The sequence below is a fragment of the Callithrix jacchus genome, chromosome X, assembly GCF_049354715.1.
Source record: "Callithrix jacchus isolate 240 chromosome X, calJac240_pri, whole genome shotgun sequence".
NCBI lineage: Eukaryota > Metazoa > Chordata > Mammalia > Primates > Cebidae > Callithrix > Callithrix jacchus.
Window position 1 is genome coordinate 127,626,838 of NC_133524.1, and position 22,125 is coordinate 127,648,962.

Here is a 22,125-nt window from a genome sequence, read left to right on the forward strand (position 1 = left end):
TTTTAACATGAACCTAAAATATAGCAGATAAACTCATGAATCTTTAGGATCCCCTTTTTGTTGTTTTTACTTAAATATTTTTTAAAAACTTCTGTAATAGATAATATGCTGGCTTATTTATGTTATGTTTAGATGTTCTTCAGGATGATAGCTAGTAGGCCATACATTAATCTTGCCCAATCACTTAAATAACCAAGGATATACCTCCTCTGGCCTTGCTAATGTCCTATGATCAGATGATACTAATTACCCATCTTAAGTGGTATGGTATTTGTCCTTCAGTTATTTTGTAGTACCTCAGAAGTTCACAGCCAGCCATCAATAAAATAGTACGCCATTTTCACCCTTTCTAGAAGACTTTAGAAACTAATCACTCCTGTTTAAATACAAACTTTGGGGTGGAAGTTGATAGATTTAAAAGTAAATAGATAATGTTACCTAGGAAAAGGACCTATTGAATTACAGACATCCGTGGAGTGTACTATATACCCAGACCACAGTTAATATTAGATGGTGAGACCAAAATATGAGTTCTATTTTTGGCTGTTAAATTTCAACATGAAAGTGCCCTTTATTCAGCATAAATATGGCATTCATGAAAGATGAAATACACAAGGTGCCAAAGAGCTGTGGATCCCTCCCAGTGTGAGGCAGAGTGGGCAATGTTTGATTTTCACCACCTCTTCCCTCGTTCCAGAAGCAAACAGAACTCTGCCTCGGCTCTGACTTTAGATTCCCACCCTTTCCTGTAATAATATTGTACAGTCCACTGTTTGTGCTTTATGAGGTACCAGAATTTTAAAATAACCATTTATTTTAAAGAGGGATTTTCAGATATTCCATTACAGGTTCTCCTGAAACCTAATCATTGCTTTCCTTGTATTCCAGTTGGAACTATTGGCTTTGGTACAAGGATGGGGAAATAAAGGGATATGTGTTACATTTATTTGAAAAACATTATCCCTCCATGATTTAAATTTTTTTACAATCTAAGTCTGAATAGTTTAATTATTATATTCTTGGCTAAATTTATAATTTGAGTCTCAAAAAGGCTCTGTTCCTTAAAATATTATTAAAATAAGTAAACACTGACTGATATGATCAAATAGTTGCTGTGGAAATCTTATAGATTGTCTGACCTAAAAATCAGTTTTGTGTCAATATGTAGTAACCTTTTCACAGCAAATGCCATAATTTAACTGATTTCTTTTTTTTCCACTTAAAGAAAAAATAAGTGGTTCTGTCATTGTGTAAGCAAATTTGTTTCATCTTTGATGTAAATATTCAGGAACCTCAGAATATGGAGCCTAGTATGTAGGTCAAAGGGCTTGTATTATCTTTCATTAAATCGAATCATCAAAAAACCTGTTCAGCCCATTGAACTCTTTTGCTTTCTTCTTTCACATTTTACATTTTTCCTCACTTGTTTAGATATTGATTTAATAAACAGAATGGCATCATGTGTCTAACTGATTCCTTCATTTCAAAGATACCAATTTTGAATTTTACATTTCCAAACTTTTATACATGTGTGTATGTGTGTGTGTGTGTTTTTCCCCTTAAGCTTCGAGCTGGTCCATTTGATGAGTTCCAGATTGCGACCATGCTAAAGGAAATTTTAAAAGGTCTGGACTATCTGCATTCAGAAAAGAAAATTCACCGAGACATAAAAGGTATACAAAAGTCTACTATGAACCTGAGAAAAATAGAAGCATTCTGAGCAAAGTGAGTTTTTTTCTTTTTTTTTTTTTCCTCCTAGCTGCCAATGTCTTGCTCTCAGAACAAGGAGATGTTAAACTTGCTGACTTTGGAGTTGCTGGCCAGCTGACAGATACACAGATTAAAAGAAATACCTTTGTCGGAACTCCATTTTGGATGGCTCCTGAAGTTATTCAACAGTCAGCTTATGACTCAAAAGTAAAGTATTACCTGCACAAACTGTTTTGGGTTTGTTAATACATTGTATATGGCACACAATCTTAGTTAATGCATTGCCTTATTTTTCCTTGTTTCGCAAGTGTTTCTTAGACTAGAATTACGTCTTATTTTGCTGCTTAATCATAAACTCCTTCACTGCTAACTAATATTTGGACCCTATTCACTTCAATGGCTTTTCATCCTATGTGGAATAAAATCCTAAGTCCTTTCTGTGACATGTAAAGCTGTACACAATCTGGCCATTATGTGCCCCTCCAATCTTATCTCCTACCACTCTCTTGTAGATTATTCTTCATCCACAGTGGCCTCATAGTTGTTCCTCAAACATAGCAAGTACACCTTGGCCTCAGGACTTTTGTACTTGCCCATCCCTCTGTCTGAAATAACCTTCCTCCCACAATCAGGTCTTTGCTTAAACATAACCTACACAGGGAAGTCTTCCCTAGCCATCCTATGTAAATTTCCAACACCCTTGGCCCCATGATTCAATATTCTCTTACTATGCTTTGTTATTTTCTTCACAGAACTTAGGACCATCTGGCACCATATTAACTGATTTGTCTCTGTTACTAGAATGTAATCCCATTAAGAGCAGGGATTTTTGTCTGGCTTATTCAACACTGAAATCCTCCATTCCTAGAATGGTACCTGGCATAAAGTATAGAATTCATTATTTTTAAAATATTAGCACCACATTTTCTTGAGAGAAAAATATTGTATGACCATTATGTTCCACAGGTTATTTTGTGGTAGTATATTGGAATGGAGTTTCAAGGTGAGACATACATATATATATATATATATCTCCACACACACACATATACACACTTTTTTTTTTCTCCTCCTACTTTAGGCTGACATTTGGTCATTGGGAATTACTGCTATTGAACTAGCCAAGGGAGAGCCACCTAACTCCGATATGCATCCAATGAGAGTTCTGTTTCTTATTCCCAAAAACAATCCTCCAACTCTTGTTGGAGACTTTACTAAGTCTTTTAAGGAGTTTGTTGATGCTTGCCTGAACAAAGATCCATCATTTGTGAGTATATATTGCTATTATTACTATTTGTTTTCTATTATTAGCTCTACCTATAGCAAAGGGAGCTTTTCCTGCAGTAGGGAATACAGTGCATATGAGAATTGGCTAAGATTCATCCAGGAACCTGGTTTGTCCCTCTGTATTGCTATTTCTATTCCATTCTTAATGAGATTCTTCATTCATTTTCTCCTTACCCGTCATTTTTTTCTTGGTCCTCAGCTTCCTCCATCTTCTATTGATAATTTTTTTATTTCAGGGGGAAATTTTTTTTTGAGACAAAGTCTTGCTCTGTTGTCCAGGTTGGAGTGCAGTGGTGCAATCTTGATTCTCCTGCCTCAGCCTCCTGAGAAGCTGGGATTACAGGCTCCTGCTACCACACCTAGGGCTAAGTTTTGTATTTTTGGTAGAGTTGGGGTTTACACCATGTTGGCCAGTCTGGTCTCGAACTCCTGACCTCTAATGATCTGCCCTCCTTGGCCTCCCAAAGTGCTGGGATTACAGGCATGAGCCACTGTGTCTGGCCAGGGTTAACTATTTTTATTTGGCATTTAGAAATTTCAGTGTGAAGTTGTATACTTTTCCTAGGCTAGTGAGCTCCATTCATTTACTTGGCGGATTTGATTACAGTTGTTTTACTGTTGTTGAAATAAAGCCGCCTTCTGACTTTTAGAGATGAGAAATACAAAAGAGCAGTCCAAACTTGATATAACTATTCTAAAGTTGATGTAAACATTCTGATATTAATAAAATGAAGGCGGGACATCCTCCACAGCACCTGTTGTTTGCATTTAGATGCAATAGAAATTGATGTCTGATGGAGAAGGGATTATAAGATATGTGTAGACAATAACAAAATTACAGCCTTGCAAGTTTTTATCAGTTTTTTTCAAATTTACAGTAAATGTGATTAAAGTATTTTCAAACACTATTTTGAAATGTTTTAAAATGTTCCTTTCTAAATACTGTCATGTGTGTCTCTGCTTTTGAGAAGGCCCTGCCTGACAGTTTGCTGGTGGGTAAGCCACCTGTTGCCCATTGGGCTTTAACAAATTGGGACACCAAAGTAGTAGATTCAATGTGGTTGCCTTGAGCCACTTCAATAATAGAATTACCTATTTTCCTACAGCATTTTAGTTGTCCTTATGTCTACAGACATACTTTTAGACCTTTCAGCTTAATAATTCAAATGATTTTATTTACCATTCCTTGTAATCATAAGAGTTCAGCAATTGTCACATGCATCCTTGATCTTTTTTCCTTAGCGTCCTACAGCAAAAGAACTTCTGAAACACAAATTCATTGTAAAAAATTCAAAGAAGACTTCTTATCTGACTGAACTGATAGATCGATTTAAGAGATGGAAGGCAGAAGGACACAGTGATGATGAATCTGATTCTGAGGGCTCTGATTCGTATGTACAAACTATTTAATTTTTATGTAGGTAGCCTATTTAAATATTGTATATCTTTTAGATATGATCCAGTGTGCTTGTTTTAGCATAAAATTTTGAAATTTCACCTTAGAAACTGTGAAAATATTTTTCAATCACAGTCTGTGGAATACAATGAAGTTGGAAACGTTTTTCTTGGAAATGAGTAGCTCTAGTTTTAAATGGTCTTGGTCTAACCCCTAGTGGATACTTGAGTATATTACAAAATTTTGGAACAAGATTCAATTAAAGGTGTTATATTAGTTTGCCTGAAGTAATAAGGAGCTGAGTTTTCTCATAGTTTGATGGCAACCTGCAAATCCCTCAAAAGAACTGACCTCCAGGCCTTTCCCACCTCTTGGCCATGTACTGAACCAACACATTTAAATGTTCATTTATGTATGATTTTTATTTCTCGAAAAAGTTGTAGTGTTTATAACAGCAGCATTTGCATTAAAAATTCAGCCTCATAGTCCTTAAATGAATTTAGACTAGGAAAGTGTATATGCTGTGCCAGAATTTAGTCCTCCACCAGCTGAACTGGCACAAAGGCAACTGCAAATTTCTTTAGGTACTACTCTGAGATTTTTTCATTTATGAGAAATTGCCCAACATTGGAAAGGGATAAAAAATATCAGGATAATCTATGCCCTATTCTAATGGGTGTTAGCCTTAGCTTCCCATAAGTCACCCATGGAACCTTAAAGCAATCACAAGTCATACTACTGGAGATCGTAATTCAATAGGTGGGGAGCAGTGAAGGATGGGTATTTATATATGGTAGGAGGTCTCAACAAAGCACATATGGAGTTGAGAATCACTCCACTACTACCATGTAGTAAAATGTAGCATTCACCTGAAGCTGAGATCAGATGCTTTTTTGTACCATGAGTTTTTAAACATTAGGACAATTATCCCTTTAAATTCTACCTGCATTTATTTGGTGTTTTTTTGCCAAGCTGAATCATTTGGGCACTTATAGAGGTATCTTTGGCAATCTCTTTAGGGAATCTACCAGCAGGGAAAACAATACTCATCCTGAATGGAGCTTTACCACCGTACGAAAGAAGCCTGATCCAAAGAAAGTACAGAACGGGGCAGTATGTATATGGAGACAATTACTTACTTTTGATGCAGTTTTTCAAACTATGTAGTTAGATTATAACAGCCAAAAATTGTTAGGATTGAATACCCTTAAATGCCTGTCTGCCTCACTGTGTATGTAGTATGCTTCATTTGTCACTAGTTTTGAACTAATTAAGAAAAGGTAATTGGAAGTTATTTGAGTATATTGGTTTTTTTTAAGTACATTTCACCTGGAGATACATAAGCCCAGGAATCATAGGTATCTATTGTAATCCCAGAAGTTAGAGGTCTTCTGGGACTTCCAGATGTTTAATGGGAATGAGTGATAGGAAGAAAGCTTAGAGACCTGCCTTACATAGAGTCTTTTGTTTTCAGTGGGGATTCAAATTGGTTCATATTTGTTAAAGAATAAGAAAATGAGGACAATTATTTTAAGTTCATGTGTATAATGTATATCATTTATTCAAAGGAGCAAGATCTTGTGCAAACCCTGAGCTGTTTGTCTATGATAATCACACCTGCATTTGCTGAAGTAAGTACAGATTAATTAGCCTTGGATATCTGTTTTAAGTAGTATAATATTTTAAACGTTTTAACTATTAATCATTCTCAGCTTAAACAGCAGGACGAGAATAATGCTAGCAGGAATCAGGCGATTGAAGAACTCGAGAAAAGTATTGCTGTGGCTGAAGCCGCCTGTCCCGGCATCACAGATAAAATGGTGAAGAAACTAATCGAAAAATTTCAAAAGTAAGTTGGAAATGTCATTTAGAAAGTTATTTTGCATTTTCTGTTGGGTGTTAATTTATGATGCAATGTAATTCCCTTGATTCAAACATTCCAATTAGTCATAACAAAGTCACCTTTTAATACACAGTCGTATTCTTAAAAACAGTTTTTGTTTGTTGCCTATATTAAACATTAGCTTTCAGAACTATTATCTTTAGGCATAACAAAATAGTTTTCCACTACATGAAATGGCCTGTTTTTCTTTCTTATCTAGTAGGAGTACAGACAAAAGGTCACTGAGCATATTCTCATTTGAGCTCTTATAAACGTTATTGGGGTATTATTTCGTTCTTGCCACGACCCTCAGAATTTAACAAAACACCACTAGTTGCATAGTTCCAGTGCTAAAGTTCCTGCATTTGACTACCATATGAAAAGTTAAGGAAAAGGTAGAGGGACTCAATCTAGACCAAGAAAAGGCTCTTATGTTCAACTTCAGATTCTGTGCTGTCTCTTGAAATACTTATTTGATTTTGTTCACACTGAACAAAAAGTTCTTACATTTAATTTTTTTTAAATTTTCCACCAGACTTTTGTATGCATGCATACACATACACACTCCTTAGCTCGAGCAAGCTATACGGTGATATTAATTTTAGCCTTAACCCTGTTATATCTCTTCTCAGTGCATCTTCATGTAGCTTTGTGTTTATGATGCCACTGGGATCGAGTTGGAACAAACTCTGTGACCTATGAAATGACACACTCTCAAAGATCTTTCTATCTGATAAGGCTCACTTGTACTTGCAAACCTAACCCCTTCTTAAAATCCCTTATATTTTAACGAAAACCTCTCATTTGTTTTCCAATTTGAAAACAAATCAATCGGAAGTTATGAAATCAGATGCAGAAGGGATTTTTGAATTTGTTTATATTTTAACATCTACATGATGAAATTCCATAGAAATAATATATCCCCTTTGTGGAATCAGTTTCTTCATTGCAGAGTTCACACAAAGGAGAAACATAAACATGCACAGTTGTACATTGGTTTACATTTTTTTTAATTTTACAGGTGTTCAGCAGACGAATCCCCCTAAGAAACTTATTATTGATGTCTGTTTCATACAGTACCAGAGAGACCCACCAAAACTACTTCAAGCTTAACAATGTTTAACTCGTGAGCTCCATGTGCCTTTTGGATCTTTGCAACACTGAAGATTTAGAAGAAGCTATTCAACTATTTTGCGATGGTGTTTATCATTTTATATTTTGAAAGGATTATTTTGTAAGGAATAACTTTTAATACTATAGTTTCACCTGTATTCTAGTAAATGTTGAGACACCGTTTGGCTTTGAGTATCACTATTTCTTAAGTTACTAGGATGAATACCTTTCACGTTTTGACCTTTAGTTAACTCTACACTCCTGAAACATACAGGTCTTTCAAAGTCATTCTAAATATTCAACTTTTGTAAATTATCAAGTTTCAGAAAGCTTATTTGAAAAAAAGCCTTGCATATTCTCAAAATGACTATTGGCGGGAGGTGTAAATAAGTCCTTCTTGAAACAAATGTTTAATAAAGTCTTAGAAATTCAACCTGTGAAATTATCTTCTTAAAACAAATTTTTAATAACGTCTTAGAAATGAAACCTGTAAAAGTATTGACTCTTCTACCAAGTTGGCATGATATTTCAAAGCTCAATGATAATCACATTTGAGACCCTGTGTTTGAAGCATTTACAGGCAACGTACAGCAACAGCGGTACCTCTTGGTGTGTAGTATTTACATTCTCTTTTAGGTAGAAGAGGCAATTTTAACCCTTATTTAACATGGTTAGAAATATAAAGCAAAATCATTTAGCCAAGGATAGGTGTTTGGTAATGTTGGAGGAGTTAGTCTGGCTTCATGTTTTACATCTTCAACTAAAATCCCGTACTATCTATTTGGATTTGGAGAGACTAAAAATAAAGCTGATTGTCATGTGATTAAATACCTGATCAACAGGTATGAATATAACTTATACCAGCATATTTTTGTCATGATAGTGAATTGTCCTATAAACTATTTATATATTTTTGTTCTTCATAATTATCAGTAATAAGCATAAGTTTTTTTTAAAAGGATATTTAAGTGAGCATTTTCTAGTTCATATGAAAATAACCGTATTACAGGATGATTTCTGTCCACACAAAGGCAAGTTAGATTGCACAGTTAATTTTCACTTGTATTTATGGTACTGTAAGTGGGTGATGACTTTTTCTTTTAAGCCCAGTACATATATTATGCCTGCCTAAGTTCTGAACTGGGGCTACATTTCAGTAGTTGTAGAATTATTGATATTAATTAGTTTTGATAGTTAATGTTTTGTTGTTTGGATCCGCACAATTTGGTTTTTGCACAAAAGTCATTTTTTTTAAATCTGAGTAATTGACAAATATTAGAAGAAAGCTATTCCTCCTGTAAGGTATAGTTTTTCGTCAAAGTGGCCATTGCATCCTCTTTTTACATAGCATAGATACTTGAGAAAGTTGTGGTGTTATGTGCCAAGGAAATTCTTTTCATTAGTACCTATACTGTAACAATTACTTTTAATGCATTGTATTTTGAAGTAATGGTTCAGTTAAAATTTTCACCTGCTGTGTAACTGAAACACAATTAGAGTTTATAATCTGTAGAAGTCTGGAAATCATTGTGCAAGTCATGTCATGGGTGAAATGAATATTTTTATAAAAGTAAAAGCAGCAAATCTATAAATTGATTATTTGAAACTTTACAACACAATTGCATCCCAAATACAAATTGTATTGCTTATTCATTATAGCTTTTAGTCCTGTAAACTGTTTCTAGGTGAAGCATACTCCAGTGTTTTGGGGGTTTGGAAAATAAATATTTAAATGTCACGGTCCTCCATATTTCTTTTCCTAGAGATGGGGGTGTGGTATGGGGCTTCAATGTTTCAAATTATTTCTCCTTTGTCCTTTATTGTGTGAACATTAAAATCGAAGTTTCTGTTGGAAACCAGAAGATACTCTTCACATTTCATTAAGCATTAATTATAGCTACAGTGAACATCTGTCCTGATTTCTGGGCCTCCTGTCTTGACCAAATTATTAATAAAGTACCCTTTCACTTGAAAGTGCCCTGGGTTGAACAATAAATTATATGGTCACCCTAATTATTATTTTATTAAGAGATCATATACAGATATAAACTTAGTGAAGATTTTTAGAAATTGATAAGAGAAATAGTATTAACGTAAAGGAGTTTGAGTTTTTCCTAGAGAAGAGGTTGAGAGTGTACTTAACATGGCATTAAGAATCTATGGTATTAATATGTCTTAATATATTAGTATATTATAATCTGATATTATACTATTAAGCCTAGGTGATTGGGTTTCAATATATTCTTATTATTAGATAGCTACTCTAGACTTGTGAGTTACTCAATATGAATCCAGAAGCGGACAAGAAAGTGCAAGGATGGAGGAAAGGGGTGGGATGAGGTAATATTAAGAGGGATTTTTCTGATGTAAAGACTAGGAGAGTAAGGAAACTATTCCATCAGTCTTTTCTCCATTAAGTTATGTATAAAAATAGCTTCCCTAGAGAATTGCATCCTTTCTTTGAAGTTAGTACTAATATTATCTTGTAAATATATTGGACTTAAAATCAAAAAACCAAAATGAACATATCAAATAGAATGCTATACCTTCCAGGAGGACCGTTAGAGAAATTCTGAATGGTTCAAAAATGGAATATTCGTTCATTAACTCACCCTGGTACTAGTACCATCCTTTTTCTCTTCAGCTACCCTTCAATTCTACTCTTCCTTTCCCTGGCCATACACTTTCACTTGCCTCCCTCCGTTTCCTGTTCTGTAACTGTCCCTTTTCTTAGTAATAGGCCAGAATGAATCACTTCTGAAATTGATTAAAACAAAAGGAAGAACATACTTATAATTTATTTTTTAATTACCTGAATTTTCCATCATGCTTTATTACAATAACATTTCTTGGTCTGCATACATGCAAGAAGCTATGACAAAAAATAAATTCTGGCAGAAAATATTAGATAAACAAACTGACCTGTTAATGTTTCTCTTTTACTAGCTACAGTACATAGTTTAGAGGTTACAACTAAAACATCATGATAGTCTTATCAGGTATATGTCTGGCTTTAGAAATTGATTTAATTCATGAATTTCCTAGGTTTAGAATTCAGCCAAGTCCTAGATTAATTCTAAATGTGTATTCTGTTGAGAGGATCTATGCAACCACCTTGTTCCTGAGGCTGTAGGAGGGCCATGCTCCCCTCATATATGTTATAAAAATGGAAGTCTTTAACATATAACAAGACCATTTCTACTGGGCCCTACGCAAATAGTAAAGACTGAAATATTCGTTCAGTGTTGTTTAAGAACATTAAGATCAATACAGTCATAACCTACTAAATCACTAAATGTCATTAGAAGCCAATTTCTTATGCCAAGCCATACTGTTACCATTCTTCAGCATTGAAGAGCCTGGCCTTCACTCACTATCTCTCTGAGGAAATGTGAAGTGGAAATGACAAATACCCACCTCACCTTGCCACAGTACTGGTGATGAGAGGGGATGTTCTAGAGACCCTTCAGAGGTAATAAAGAGTAAAACTCAAGGAATGAGGCAGCAGCTGGATCTTTCATAAAGTAGGTGTCCAAAATGAGATTTCCTTAATAACAATGAATATGTAGTAACCAAGGCAATGGTTTCTACAAGTTTCATTATTTTCTGCCTAAGTTGGTAACATGGAACTGGCTCAGAAATGTCCATAGGGTTCACACTTTTAAGCTAAAAAGTAATTACGTGCTTTTAGCAAGGTCCTGTCTTCAGGAGTTGGTGTGTTGAAAGAAGCATCTTCATCTTCATCTAACTGTAGACTACCAGAAGACAAGCGGATTCTGGCCATGGGTGACCTTATTCCTTTGCCATAGAAAGCATAGTAGTCTGGCTTAAGAATCTCTGATTCAGAATCACTGGATTCACTAGCTACATACCTTTCTGCTGTACTCTGATCCATTAGAACTGCTGGCAACTCCTGCTCTGCAAACATATAAGTAAACAAGTCTGCTTTACGACTGAGAGCAGGACAAGGCCCTAAAGGTCTAAATTCTGACCCAAAAGGAAAACGAATAGTTTTCATGTCTGATTGGCTCTGGGACCGTTTAGGGGTTTGCTCTTGAATGTTATATGCAAATACATCTTCCAAATTTGGGTCTTCCTCTTCTAGACCTACATTGATGTTGCTCCTACCACTGGTCCTGGCTATAGCTTCTTGGAGTCCTTGCAGGTCTTGCTGAAAGCTCTTCATTTTGATATTCCTTGGGCTTCTTTTGGCTGGCTTCATTGCAGTGGGCTCAAGATACCTATCTGGCCTTGTCCTTTCCTCTGCTATGATCGGGGACTGTCTGGGCACCTGGGGTGGTTTGTCCACATAAAAAAAGACCTGAGGAGGCATAATGCCAACCTGCTGACCTGTACAAGGAATATAGGGTACATCTGTGTAAGTTAGCCGCTGTGCTGCACTCACTTTGGTTGTGAGGCCGGAAGATGTGCTCATGTGATTATCAGCAAACTTACAGCTTGTTTGGAAGGAGGTTAGAGGACTCCTCTCTGAAAAGAAGTCTGTGGGATCAGGGTTAAGATCAGGCTCAGTGTTAAAGACAGGGTCTGTATAAATAAAAGGGAAAGAGGAACTGCTTTGGGACTGATGTAGCAATGTGGGATCCGCCTCTGGTCTGGAACGCTCCAGCTCAGCTGCAAATGTCACCTCCACTGCAGAGTTCCTCCTCTTACTGTCCAGCACTGGCTCAGATGCGTGCACTCCATTCACATTTTGATAGTACCCACCGCCATATGCTAGTCTCAAATCTTCCACCTTGAGAGAAAGGACACAATGGTGAAAGAAGAAGGCCATTTGGTTGGGGATGGGGGAGGGATCTAAATTAGCCTCAAAGTTTGAAAGGTCATTTGTGAATTTCATAAAGTAATTTAACAAGATCTATGTTCTATTCTAGGGCAGACAAATATATAAAGCAAGGGCAATAACTTGTACCACACCCCAGTGCATGTGTTAAAAAGCACATGTGACACTATTCTTTCTCAATGCCACCCTACCACCAGACTCTGAGTGTATACAGTACAAGCAATTTGGTTTAATAACTATATTAATGAACCAGGAATCCTGCCTGTTAGTACTGGCTCTGTCTCTGATTTGCTGTGTGACCTTAAACAAGTCTCCTAACCTTACTATTCCAGCCCCCTCCCTATTTTCTGTAAAATGGTGGGAGGAGGGCTATGACTGGCATAAGAGGTTCATATACTAAATGGCTCTTTTCATCATTATGCCTTTTGGGTAAACGATGGGTAACGATGCCTTTTGGATAAAAACTGCCAGTGACTTGAAGGCATGAGAGTTTATGAGACCTATAATTATTTTTTTGGGGAGAGTAAAAGAAAAATGCTTCACAATTTTCATACTAAAAATGTCAAAGGAAGCCATCGTCTCACAGTTCCAGGGAAACAACACTTCGTCCTTAAGTTACAAAATTACACAGCAAAAGTACTGTAAAACCTTAACTTGAGACCTTATACCTTCCTCTAAGCCTTAAGATGTTCATAGGTAAAAAGATGGAGCTTTCAGTTTTGAAAATTTAAAGCCATAAGATTCATTTGGATCTTAATTTTACAAGATGTTAGCAACACAGGTTGCAATTTGACGATGTGCCAGATCCCTGCAGTCTATAAGGTACACACCAGTGGTAGTTTACTAAATGGTCTATTGGCAGGAAAGACTGAGCTGACAGACCTGCCCAGGAAGCCAAACTACTTGAACAGAATAACCTTTTTACACACTGGGATTCTGGCAGAATCAATCCTTGGAAGCATTTGAAATTTGCACAAATTACATTTATCTAAAGAAGTAGAAATTTTCAGAAACCTTACTTGTTTTGAAACATCAGAGAGGAGGTCTGGTGAGGACCTGCACTGTCGTTCACGGTACTGAGATGGGTAACGTTTCCTGAAATCCCCAAGCAGAGAAGTCATTGAAATAGCCTTCATGTGAATACCAGGATACGTGGAAATCTCTAAATTTGACATAAAATCAACATGAACAAGAGAAACGAAAACATGTACCTTTCAAATGGCAAGCTCTTCAGCCTCCCTTTTTTCCCATATTCCAAAAGTTGCCTTTGGGTTCTTCCACTATCATAAGGGACAATAAAAATCCTTAGTTCTAGTCATAAACCAATAGGCTACTAAAACTTGAAAGCCTCATTTATTGTTGAAATCAAAAGACTTGGTATGAATGACATATGTCACGAATCTTTGACCATCACATTAATGATAATACCCACTTATTCAAGGACCAACCTCAACTACTCAGAACACAGATATTTTTTAAAGACCTCTGAACAGAGTTATATAACAGCTAAAAGTTCTGGGCTTTCAAAATAATATACTTGGTCTGGGCATGATGGCTCACACCTTTATCCCAGCACTTTGGGAGGCTGAGGAAGGAGGATGACTTGAGCCCAGGAGTTTGAGACCAGCCTGGGCAGGCAACAGGGAGACCTCATCTCTACAAAAATAACAAAAATTACCCAGGCATGGTAGTGCATGACTGTAGCCTCAACTTTCTGGGAGGCTGAGGTGGGAGGATTGCTTGAGCCCAGGAGGTCAAGGCTGCAGTGAGCTGAGATCATACTACTGCACTCCAGCCTGGGCAACACAGTGAGACCCTGTCTCAAATAATAATAATAACAACAATATATTTTCCTTTAAAGCTTTTTCCTCTACCTCTAAATCAGAGACAACTGACTGATATTCCATACGACTCTGAATGAGGTTACGATCTGATTTCTCAATCCACAGCAGAAGAAAAGCAGCTAACTAAACAGTTGAAGAGGGCTTTCTTTACACTAGCAAAGAAAGTCAGATCACGGCTGGGAGAAACATAAGAATCAAAAAAAATCACAAGAATAATAAGGACTAAAAAGTCTGGACCATTTATCACCTAAGTACAGGGCCTGACATGCCTCCCCTGCCCTGAGGCTATCATTGCACTACAGCTGCCTGCAAAAGATCATATGTGATGCTTATAATAAGTCAGGTCATTAAGAAAAGGGCAAAATATTTTCAGTATCATCTGTTTAAGAAGGCAGGGATTGGTAGAATCCAGACTGGAGAGATTCAATCAGAAATATGTAAGTTTTATAGATCTTAATTTTTACTGGGGTAGGATACCACTTTTTGAAAAAATCTTTTATGAGGAATCATTTAATCAGAATTGTGTCCCTTAGGTAAAAGTTTTGAAAACTTCCTCCAGTGGGTTCCTAGGCTGATGTGTTGAAGTAAAGACAAGATCTTAACCCAACATCGCTTCGACTCCTCCAAAGTATGACCCATAGTGAGGAACCTCCAGTGGCATATTGTTCAGTCTTCTAAATTTCTTATCCTCTCCAGTGCTTTCTCACTCTAGCTTTTATAACCCAAAGGATGTTGTTGAGCTTTTCTTTCCATGGTTTGCATATAAGTTAAATATAAGGGAAACAATGGGTTTACAGAACATGTATTCTCAAACTGCACACATCCTCCCATCCTTGCTGAGACTCTGATCCTACCCCTTTAGGTAGGGTGTCCCCCTCCTCCTGCCTCCTAGTTAGGAAATATTGACTTAATTTGTCACACAGAGAATGAGCAGGAAAGGGTATGATCTTTGATGTGACTGAAATGGAATCTTTGTTGCTTCTAGAATGTGAACTCCTCCTAAGCTTCCTGTGTTTTTAAAAAGAAACAGCGTGTGCAATTTGACTATGTGCAATGTTTAATTACCTATAGCGGAAACTGGAACCCTTGCTGCAGAGTAGGGTTTTGGGCTTTGATTTGGGCTCTTCCGAAAGCCTAAAGAAAGCATGGTACTCCACACAAGTCTTCCAGAAAGCCTTGCAGGCATCTCGGCTGGCCATGGTGAACTCCAAGGTATCCTTGCACAACACCTGTATAAAACAATTTCCATCCAGCAAAACATCCTTCACAAATATCAAAGACCTTCCAATCCCAATGCCTTCCAACCTATCCATCCATTGGCCCATGCAGCTTCTGATTTTCCACTTGGCTCTCTGTTGGTTTCACACCTACTGAAACCTAATGATTGGCAACCTTGCAAGGAAAAGACAGGGCCACCGCACACAAACAGAGCCTTCTCTAAGAAGTAAATCTTGCTTTGCATACTCCCCTCACCTTAAATACTTTTTAAACTCACTCTTCTCTGCCAGAAACATTTTTATGAAGTTGTAAATTAGATTAAAATGAGCATCAAATGGCATCTTTTCAAGGTGAGGAGAAGTTATAAATGACCAACAGGAAATGGGAGGGAGGAAGAGATTTCCTTATAGATGGAAGGATTTATAAGATGATTACATGTATGTAAGTCTTTTTATGTGTGTTCAGACAAGGTGTCACTCTGTTTCCAAGGCTGAAGTACAGTGGCATGATCATCACTCACTGTAACCTCGAACTCCTGGGCTCAAGCAATCCTCCTGACTCAGCCTCCTGAATAGCTAGAACTACAGGCATGTGCCATCACACCTGGATAATTTCTTTGTATTTTTTTAGTTGAGATGGGGTCTTGCTATGTTGCCCAGGCTTGTCTCAAACTCCTGAACTCAAGCAATCCTTCCACCTCAGCCTCTTAAAGCACTGGGGTTACGAATGCAAGCCACCACACCAAGCACATGAATCTTTTTAGTGTAACAGTTAGAAACACGTCTTCCTCTACAGGCTGTCTTGTTGTATAATGCTCTATATTGCTCATCCAGCATATTCTAACTTTGGTCTTCCAGACCTAAAGTTCAAGTTTTCCCCATGTCCTGACACTATATATCCCTCACATGGCATGCTTGCAGGCCTGTTTTCAGCAGCCCCATCAACCCACTGCACTGATCCCACTTCTCTCATTCCTTTTTAGGTTCCTGCATGCAGCCTCTGGTGCACTCCATGAACTTCACACTGAATCCAGTTTCTTGAACTGCTCAATGAACGCTTTTCTATAAGGTCAAGATACAGATAATCAAATCCAAACTGCTGGATCTTCAGTAGGCCAAAAATCAGTTGACGCATGTTTTTTATTTCCTTTATGGTCATAAAAGTTTCCTTTCTAGGCTCAGTGACTCATGCCTATAATGTCAGCACTTTGGGAGGCCAAGGTAGGAGATCACTTGAGGCTAGCAGTTTGACACTGGCCTGGGCAACATAGTGAGACCTTGTCTCTACAAAAAATGTTTTAAAACTTATTGAAGTGTGGCAGTGCACGCCTGTAGTCCTAGCGACTCAAAAGGCTGAGGCAGGAGAATCACTTGAGCCCAGGAGGTCGAGGCTGCTGTGAGCTATATGTCACCACTGCACTCCAGCCTGGGCAACAATGCGACCCCATTTCTAGAACAAAAACAGAAGAATATCTTTGTCTCACTCTTTGTTATGCAACCTGGCCCAGTAATTGTTTATTTTGCTTACAGGTGTATCTGACTCCCACATCCTGCTTGGTTTTGGCATATACTAGGTGTTCAATGATTTTTTGCTTAAGGAAAGTAAGCGAAGATACTTTATAAAATGGAACCAATAACATCAAATGAATATGTTCTTAGTCCTAGACCTGGTCACTCCCATGTGACTCATCAAATCTCTAAAAAACAATTTCCAGAGTGACTTGCCTTTCAGCCCAGTTGCCCCATTTTCCTATGACTTTGTTAATTCTGAACTGCCAATCAGATTTCTTAGTGTTTTACCTTTAGTGAAAAATGATTAAAACTCTGGTTGATTTCTTTAAAGGCGAAAGAGAAGATACATCACCACTCAGGGCCAACCGGCTTTCACCATTTACATCCAAACCATTTGCAGAAACAACCAAAAAAAAAAAAAAATTCCCAGTGAGCAGGAAGGAAAAGAATGTATTAGAAAGCTACTTACTAAGATATTGGCATGAAGTTTGATGAGAAAATGCTTTCTCTTAAAACTCAACTTGCGGATTTTAGCCCAGTTAAAAGTATTGATCTTTGTATTTCCCTACAATGAAAAATGTGGCAGATTTCAGAATGTATTAGCACGAGCTGGTTTGTAAGACAGTGCGAACCTGATAGAAAACGCACTTCATAAGAAGGACCACCCTTGACCCATCTCTTGCACAGATCGATCCTGTTACACTGGGTAGGAGCTGTGGCCAAAGAAGGCATTTCATGTGGGACACAAAGAAGCTCTGGAATGCAAGCAAGAAAGGGTTTGTAGCCAGCACAGGGAGATCACAAGACGAAAGGATTACTACAACGGCTGCTCTAATTTCACCACTTTCCCATGTTTCCAGATGCCTCTGCTAAAAACAATGTCCTCTTTCTCCTGATACCTCATTAGCTCAAACACCTTCAACAGCTCCTCACTGCCCACATCACATCTTGGCCGTATCTTGCCACCTCATCTATATTGAATACATAAACTTTGTTCCCACTAATTCCAAAACACCCTTTCATCCAACTCTACACCTCTCTCCTGCAGTCTCCTCATCCACAGTGCCTTCCACATAGTCAAGCCTTCTTGGCAGCTTTGATAGGCCCTTCTCTAGGCTATTCTGTTTAATTACTGCCTTCTCCACCCATTTCCAACTCCTCTAAATTCCCCTGACTTTCCTGGTCTGCCCAAACAGCTTTGCTTTTTTTTTTTTTTGCTAGTTTGTTGTTAGTTCAGCAGGTAATCTATTCACATGGTCTATAGAAAGAAGTTTCATTCCCACCGCTGTCACCCCTACTTCTGTCCCCATCTATCCATTCCCTACAGTTAATTATGTGTATTAGTTTGTCATGTATACTTTTCATGCAACTACAAGTAAACATGATTGACCATTTCCCTTTCTGGCTGGTGATAAGACTGTGGGGTGAGATCACCTTGGGAATGGACACCCAAGTTTGAGCCAAGATAACCATCCCCCTCCCCCACTAAATCTGAAGGGCTTGAAAGGAAAGAGATTTTACCCGTAACACCAGTACTCCCATGTGAGCAACAGCCAGGTGAATCTGCATCCCTTCACCATCACTGGCAGGGTGAGGCCTGATGCCATACATATCCAGTTTCCTTGCTATATCCAGTAGCAGAATGTCAGATTCAGCTGGGCTCCTGCCACTGAAAGGGGAAAGAATTTATGAGCCTACTAAATGCAGCAAGAATGAGATTTCTACCCTGGGACCTCCGTGGTGCAACTTCTCAGGTTTAAGGGCTTGTTGTTAAGAGTCTGTCCCCAGATTTAGTGTTTTCTACTGGGGGAAGCAGGTGCCAGTTGAAAGTACTTACATATGCTTCTGATGAAAGTGCATGATCTTGGTCTCTAAACAAGCTTGGTTTGGTAAGTACCGAGTTTGTGTCAGATGCTTCCTATCTGTTTCTTCATGAAAGTCTCCAAGTTCTGCTGCATGACAGAAAAAGTGACATTTTTCATATTACCTTTGAGGAGCTTAGCAATGGAGCATCCAGCATATTCTTGTCCTCCATCAAGGAGTCCTTTCCTTGCAGCCAATGCAGTCCCAAGCCTCCCACCCCATGCTTTATGTATGTTTATGTTTCTATAGGTGGCGGGGGGGGGGGTTGGGTGGCAACTGGCTCTTTTTCTATTTGGAAGCATTGAAGTCTTAGTATAAGAAGTCACAGACCCAGTATAGATCTTAAGGGCTCCAAGATCACAGTTGAACATTTTGAAAGTAGGAGAGATTATATACACAAATAACATGATATATGTATATATGTTATATGTATATATAATCTCTCCTACTTTCAATTAGCCACTGGTACAGGTGGAACTATGTCCCCACCCTCTGCAAAGTTCATATGTTGAAGTCCTAACTCCAGCAGCAGAGAATGTGACTATATTTGGAGACAGGGGTTTAAGGAGGAGATTGAAGTGAAATGATTCCATTAGGGAAGGCTGTAAATCAGTCCGCCTGGTATCCCTATAAGAAGAAGAAATTTGGTTACACAGAGAGACACTAGGGTTGTGAGCACACATAAAAAAGACAAAGTGATAACATAACAAGAAGGCAGCCATCTGCTAGCCAAGGAGAAAGGCCTCAGAAAAAAGCAAACCTGCTCACAGCTTGATCTTGGACATGAAACCTCCAGAACTGTGGGTCATACATTTTCGGTATTTAAGCCATCCAGTCTCTGGTATTTTGTTATGGCAGCCCTAGCAAACTAATATAGCCATCCAACCCCACTCCATCCTCATCATATATTATCAAGAAAGAGGAATATAAATGCCAACTACATTGCAAGCCAATTCATCACTCTGTACATTGGGAGTCTAGTCAATCCCCAGCTATCTGGAATCTCCAGTAGATGAATCATCCTAAAAGTCATTCTGGTTTTCCCAAATAGCTGGCAGTTTATCCATGATCATAACCTGCTGTTTCCTAGATGCCTCCAGTTTATTCTTATAAAACATCTATTATAGCACTATGTCTACAACGGTAATTAGGATTATCTGCCCTTAACCTAAATTGCCTCAGATTGTTTTGATTTGGGAATTTTTTTTTCTTTTTTATAATTTGTATGCCTTTTTCCTCTCTGTTGGATTTATATGAATCACTTCCTGGTCACTGACTTCCCCTGAAGTCAAACTTTAGAATACTTTGTTCTAAATGAGGCATCTAATCTAATATAAAATGAGAAGAGAAAGCAAATATTCAAACCTGTTAGCATTCTATGTACTGTAAATAGATGCTCCATAGAATCCTATGGTACTCTCCTAATGGATAAAATACATGAGCAATAGGATACCTATTTTAAGTACTGGAGGGCTGTTTTTTTTTCTCTTCTTTCTTGGTTTTCCATTTGTGTTTTAGACAGGTGGGTGTATGTCTGTATTTCAAAATCACAGTATAATGAAAATCTCTATATAATAAACATTTTTTAAAAAACCAAAGCAATGGCTCATTAATTCATTAATTTATTTTTACCAATACTGACAAATGTACAAATCTCATTAAATCTCAACAAGGCCCTGATGGTTTCACTGATTAATTCTACCAAATATTCAAAGAAAAAGTAAATACCAATTCTTCACAAACTCTTCCAGAAAATGGAGGAGGTGATATTTAGCAAGAAATTCTATGAGGTCAATATTACCCTGATACCAAAACAGGACAAAAACATCATAAGAAATGAAGGCTACAGGTCAACATTCCTCATGAATACAGAAGCAACAATCCTGAGCAAAACACTAGTAACCTGAATTCAGCACCATATGAAAAGGATTTTACACAATGAGTTGAATTTATCCCAGGATTGCAAGATCAGTTTGACATAGGAAAATCAATATACACCATGATAATAGAATAAAAGGCAAAAAAACCCACACACATTATCATCTCAAGAGTTGGAGAAGCATTGCACAAAGTCTAATACCCACTCACAGGAAATACAACACAACAAAACTAAACAAAATCCTTAACAAACAAGGAATGTACCAAACGGTGAACAACTAAATGCTTTCACTTAAGAACAGAAATAAGATAAAGGTATCAAGCTCCTGCCACATCTATTCAACATTGTATGGATGGTTCTAGTCAGTGCAATCAGGCAAGAAGAAGAAATATAAAGAATTGGCACTGAAGAGAAGGTGATAAAACTGTCTTTACTTGCAGCCAACATGATCCTGCATGTAGAAAATCCCGAGCCTAGGCATGATGGCCCATGCCTGTAATCCCAGTACTTTGGGAGGCCAAGGCAGAAGGATTGTTTGAGTCCAGGAGTTCACGACCAGCTTGGGCAACATGACAAGACCCCATCTCTACAAAAAAATGTAAAAATTTACTGGGTATGGTGGCAGGTGCCTGTGGTCCCAGGTCCCAGCTACTTGGGAGGCTGAGGTGGGAGCATTGTTTGAGCCCAGGAATTCGAGGCTACAGTAAGCCATGGTCATATCACTGCACTCCAGATTGGATGAATGAGGCCTTGTCTCAAAAAAGAAGGAAAGAAAGAAAGAGAAAATCCCAAGCAACCTATGAAAAACTAGTAGAACTAATAAATGAGTTCAGCAAGGTAGCATGATAAAAGATCAATATAGAAAAGTAATTGTATTTACATATACTAGCAATAAATAATCTAAAAATGATATTTAAAATGTTCAATTTGCAATAGCATCAAAAAATAAAATACTGAGGAATTAATTTAACAAAAGAAGTATAAGACTTATACACTGAAAACTACAAAATGCTGCCAAGAGAAATTTTTTAAAGATGTACATCAATGAAGAGATAGTTCATGTTCACAGACAAGAGGATTCAATATTATTATGCTGGCAACTTTTCCAAAAATCATCTATAAATTTGATGCAATCCCCATGAAAATCCCAGCAGGCTTTTAAAAATTGGCAAATGACCTTAAATTAGAAATTGGCAAATGACCTTAAAATTTACATGAAATTGGACAGATCTCAGAATAATCAAGCTATTTTGAAAAAGAACAAAGTTGGGCAACATATATACCTCCTTATTTCAAAGCTTACTACAAAGCGACAGTAATTAATACAGTATGGTAATGGCATAAGAATAGAAATATAGACCAATGGAACATAACTGAGAGTCCAGAAGTAACCCCTTACATTTATGGTCAATTCGTTTTTGACAAAGGTGCCAAGACAATTCAATGAAGAAAAATAATATTCTTTTCAACAAATGTTGCTGGGACAAATGGACATCCACATACAAAAATATGAAGTTGGACCCCTACCTCATACTATACTCCACACAAGCATACAAAAAAGTAACTCAAAATGGATCACAGATCTAACTATAAGAGGTAAATTTATAAAAGTTCTAGGAGG

At 37.5% G+C, this 22,125-nt stretch overlaps 2 protein-coding genes across 3 annotated transcripts in view; one reads left to right on the plus strand and one right to left on the minus strand.

Moving 5' to 3' along the window:
• Positions 1-9,126, plus strand: part of STK26 (serine/threonine kinase 26) — a 52,015-nt gene extending 42,889 nt beyond the window's left edge. Inside the window, exons 5-12 of one of the 2 annotated variants that reach the window (XM_002763266.8) lie at positions 1,565-1,673; positions 1,760-1,917; positions 2,792-2,977; positions 4,240-4,388; positions 5,413-5,506; positions 5,962-6,024; positions 6,106-6,242; positions 7,297-9,126. In XM_002763266.8, the coding sequence (XP_002763312.2) occupies positions 1,565-1,673; positions 1,760-1,917; positions 2,792-2,977; positions 4,240-4,388; positions 5,413-5,506; positions 5,962-6,024; positions 6,106-6,242; positions 7,297-7,321 (921 nt within the window). In that variant the 3' untranslated portion in view covers positions 7,322-9,126. The remainder of the gene's footprint in view (positions 1-1,564; positions 1,674-1,759; positions 1,918-2,791; positions 2,978-4,239; positions 4,389-5,412; positions 5,507-5,961; positions 6,025-6,105; positions 6,243-7,296) is intronic. The other variant, XM_054250818.2, reaches the window with a different exon arrangement.
• Positions 9,127-10,181: 1,055 nt separating this feature from the next.
• Positions 10,182-22,125, minus strand: part of FRMD7 (FERM domain containing 7) — a 50,902-nt gene continuing 38,958 nt past the window's right edge. Inside the window, exons 6-12 of the mRNA XM_002763268.6 lie at positions 18,600-18,714; positions 18,284-18,431; positions 17,232-17,327; positions 15,099-15,262; positions 13,401-13,469; positions 13,209-13,284; positions 10,182-12,141 (exon numbers count right to left, since the gene is read on the minus strand). Of these exons, the coding sequence (XP_002763314.1) occupies positions 11,050-12,141; positions 13,209-13,284; positions 13,401-13,469; positions 15,099-15,262; positions 17,232-17,327; positions 18,284-18,431; positions 18,600-18,714 (1,760 nt within the window). The 3' untranslated portion in view covers positions 10,182-11,049. The remainder of the gene's footprint in view (positions 12,142-13,208; positions 13,285-13,400; positions 13,470-15,098; positions 15,263-17,231; positions 17,328-18,283; positions 18,432-18,599; positions 18,715-22,125) is intronic.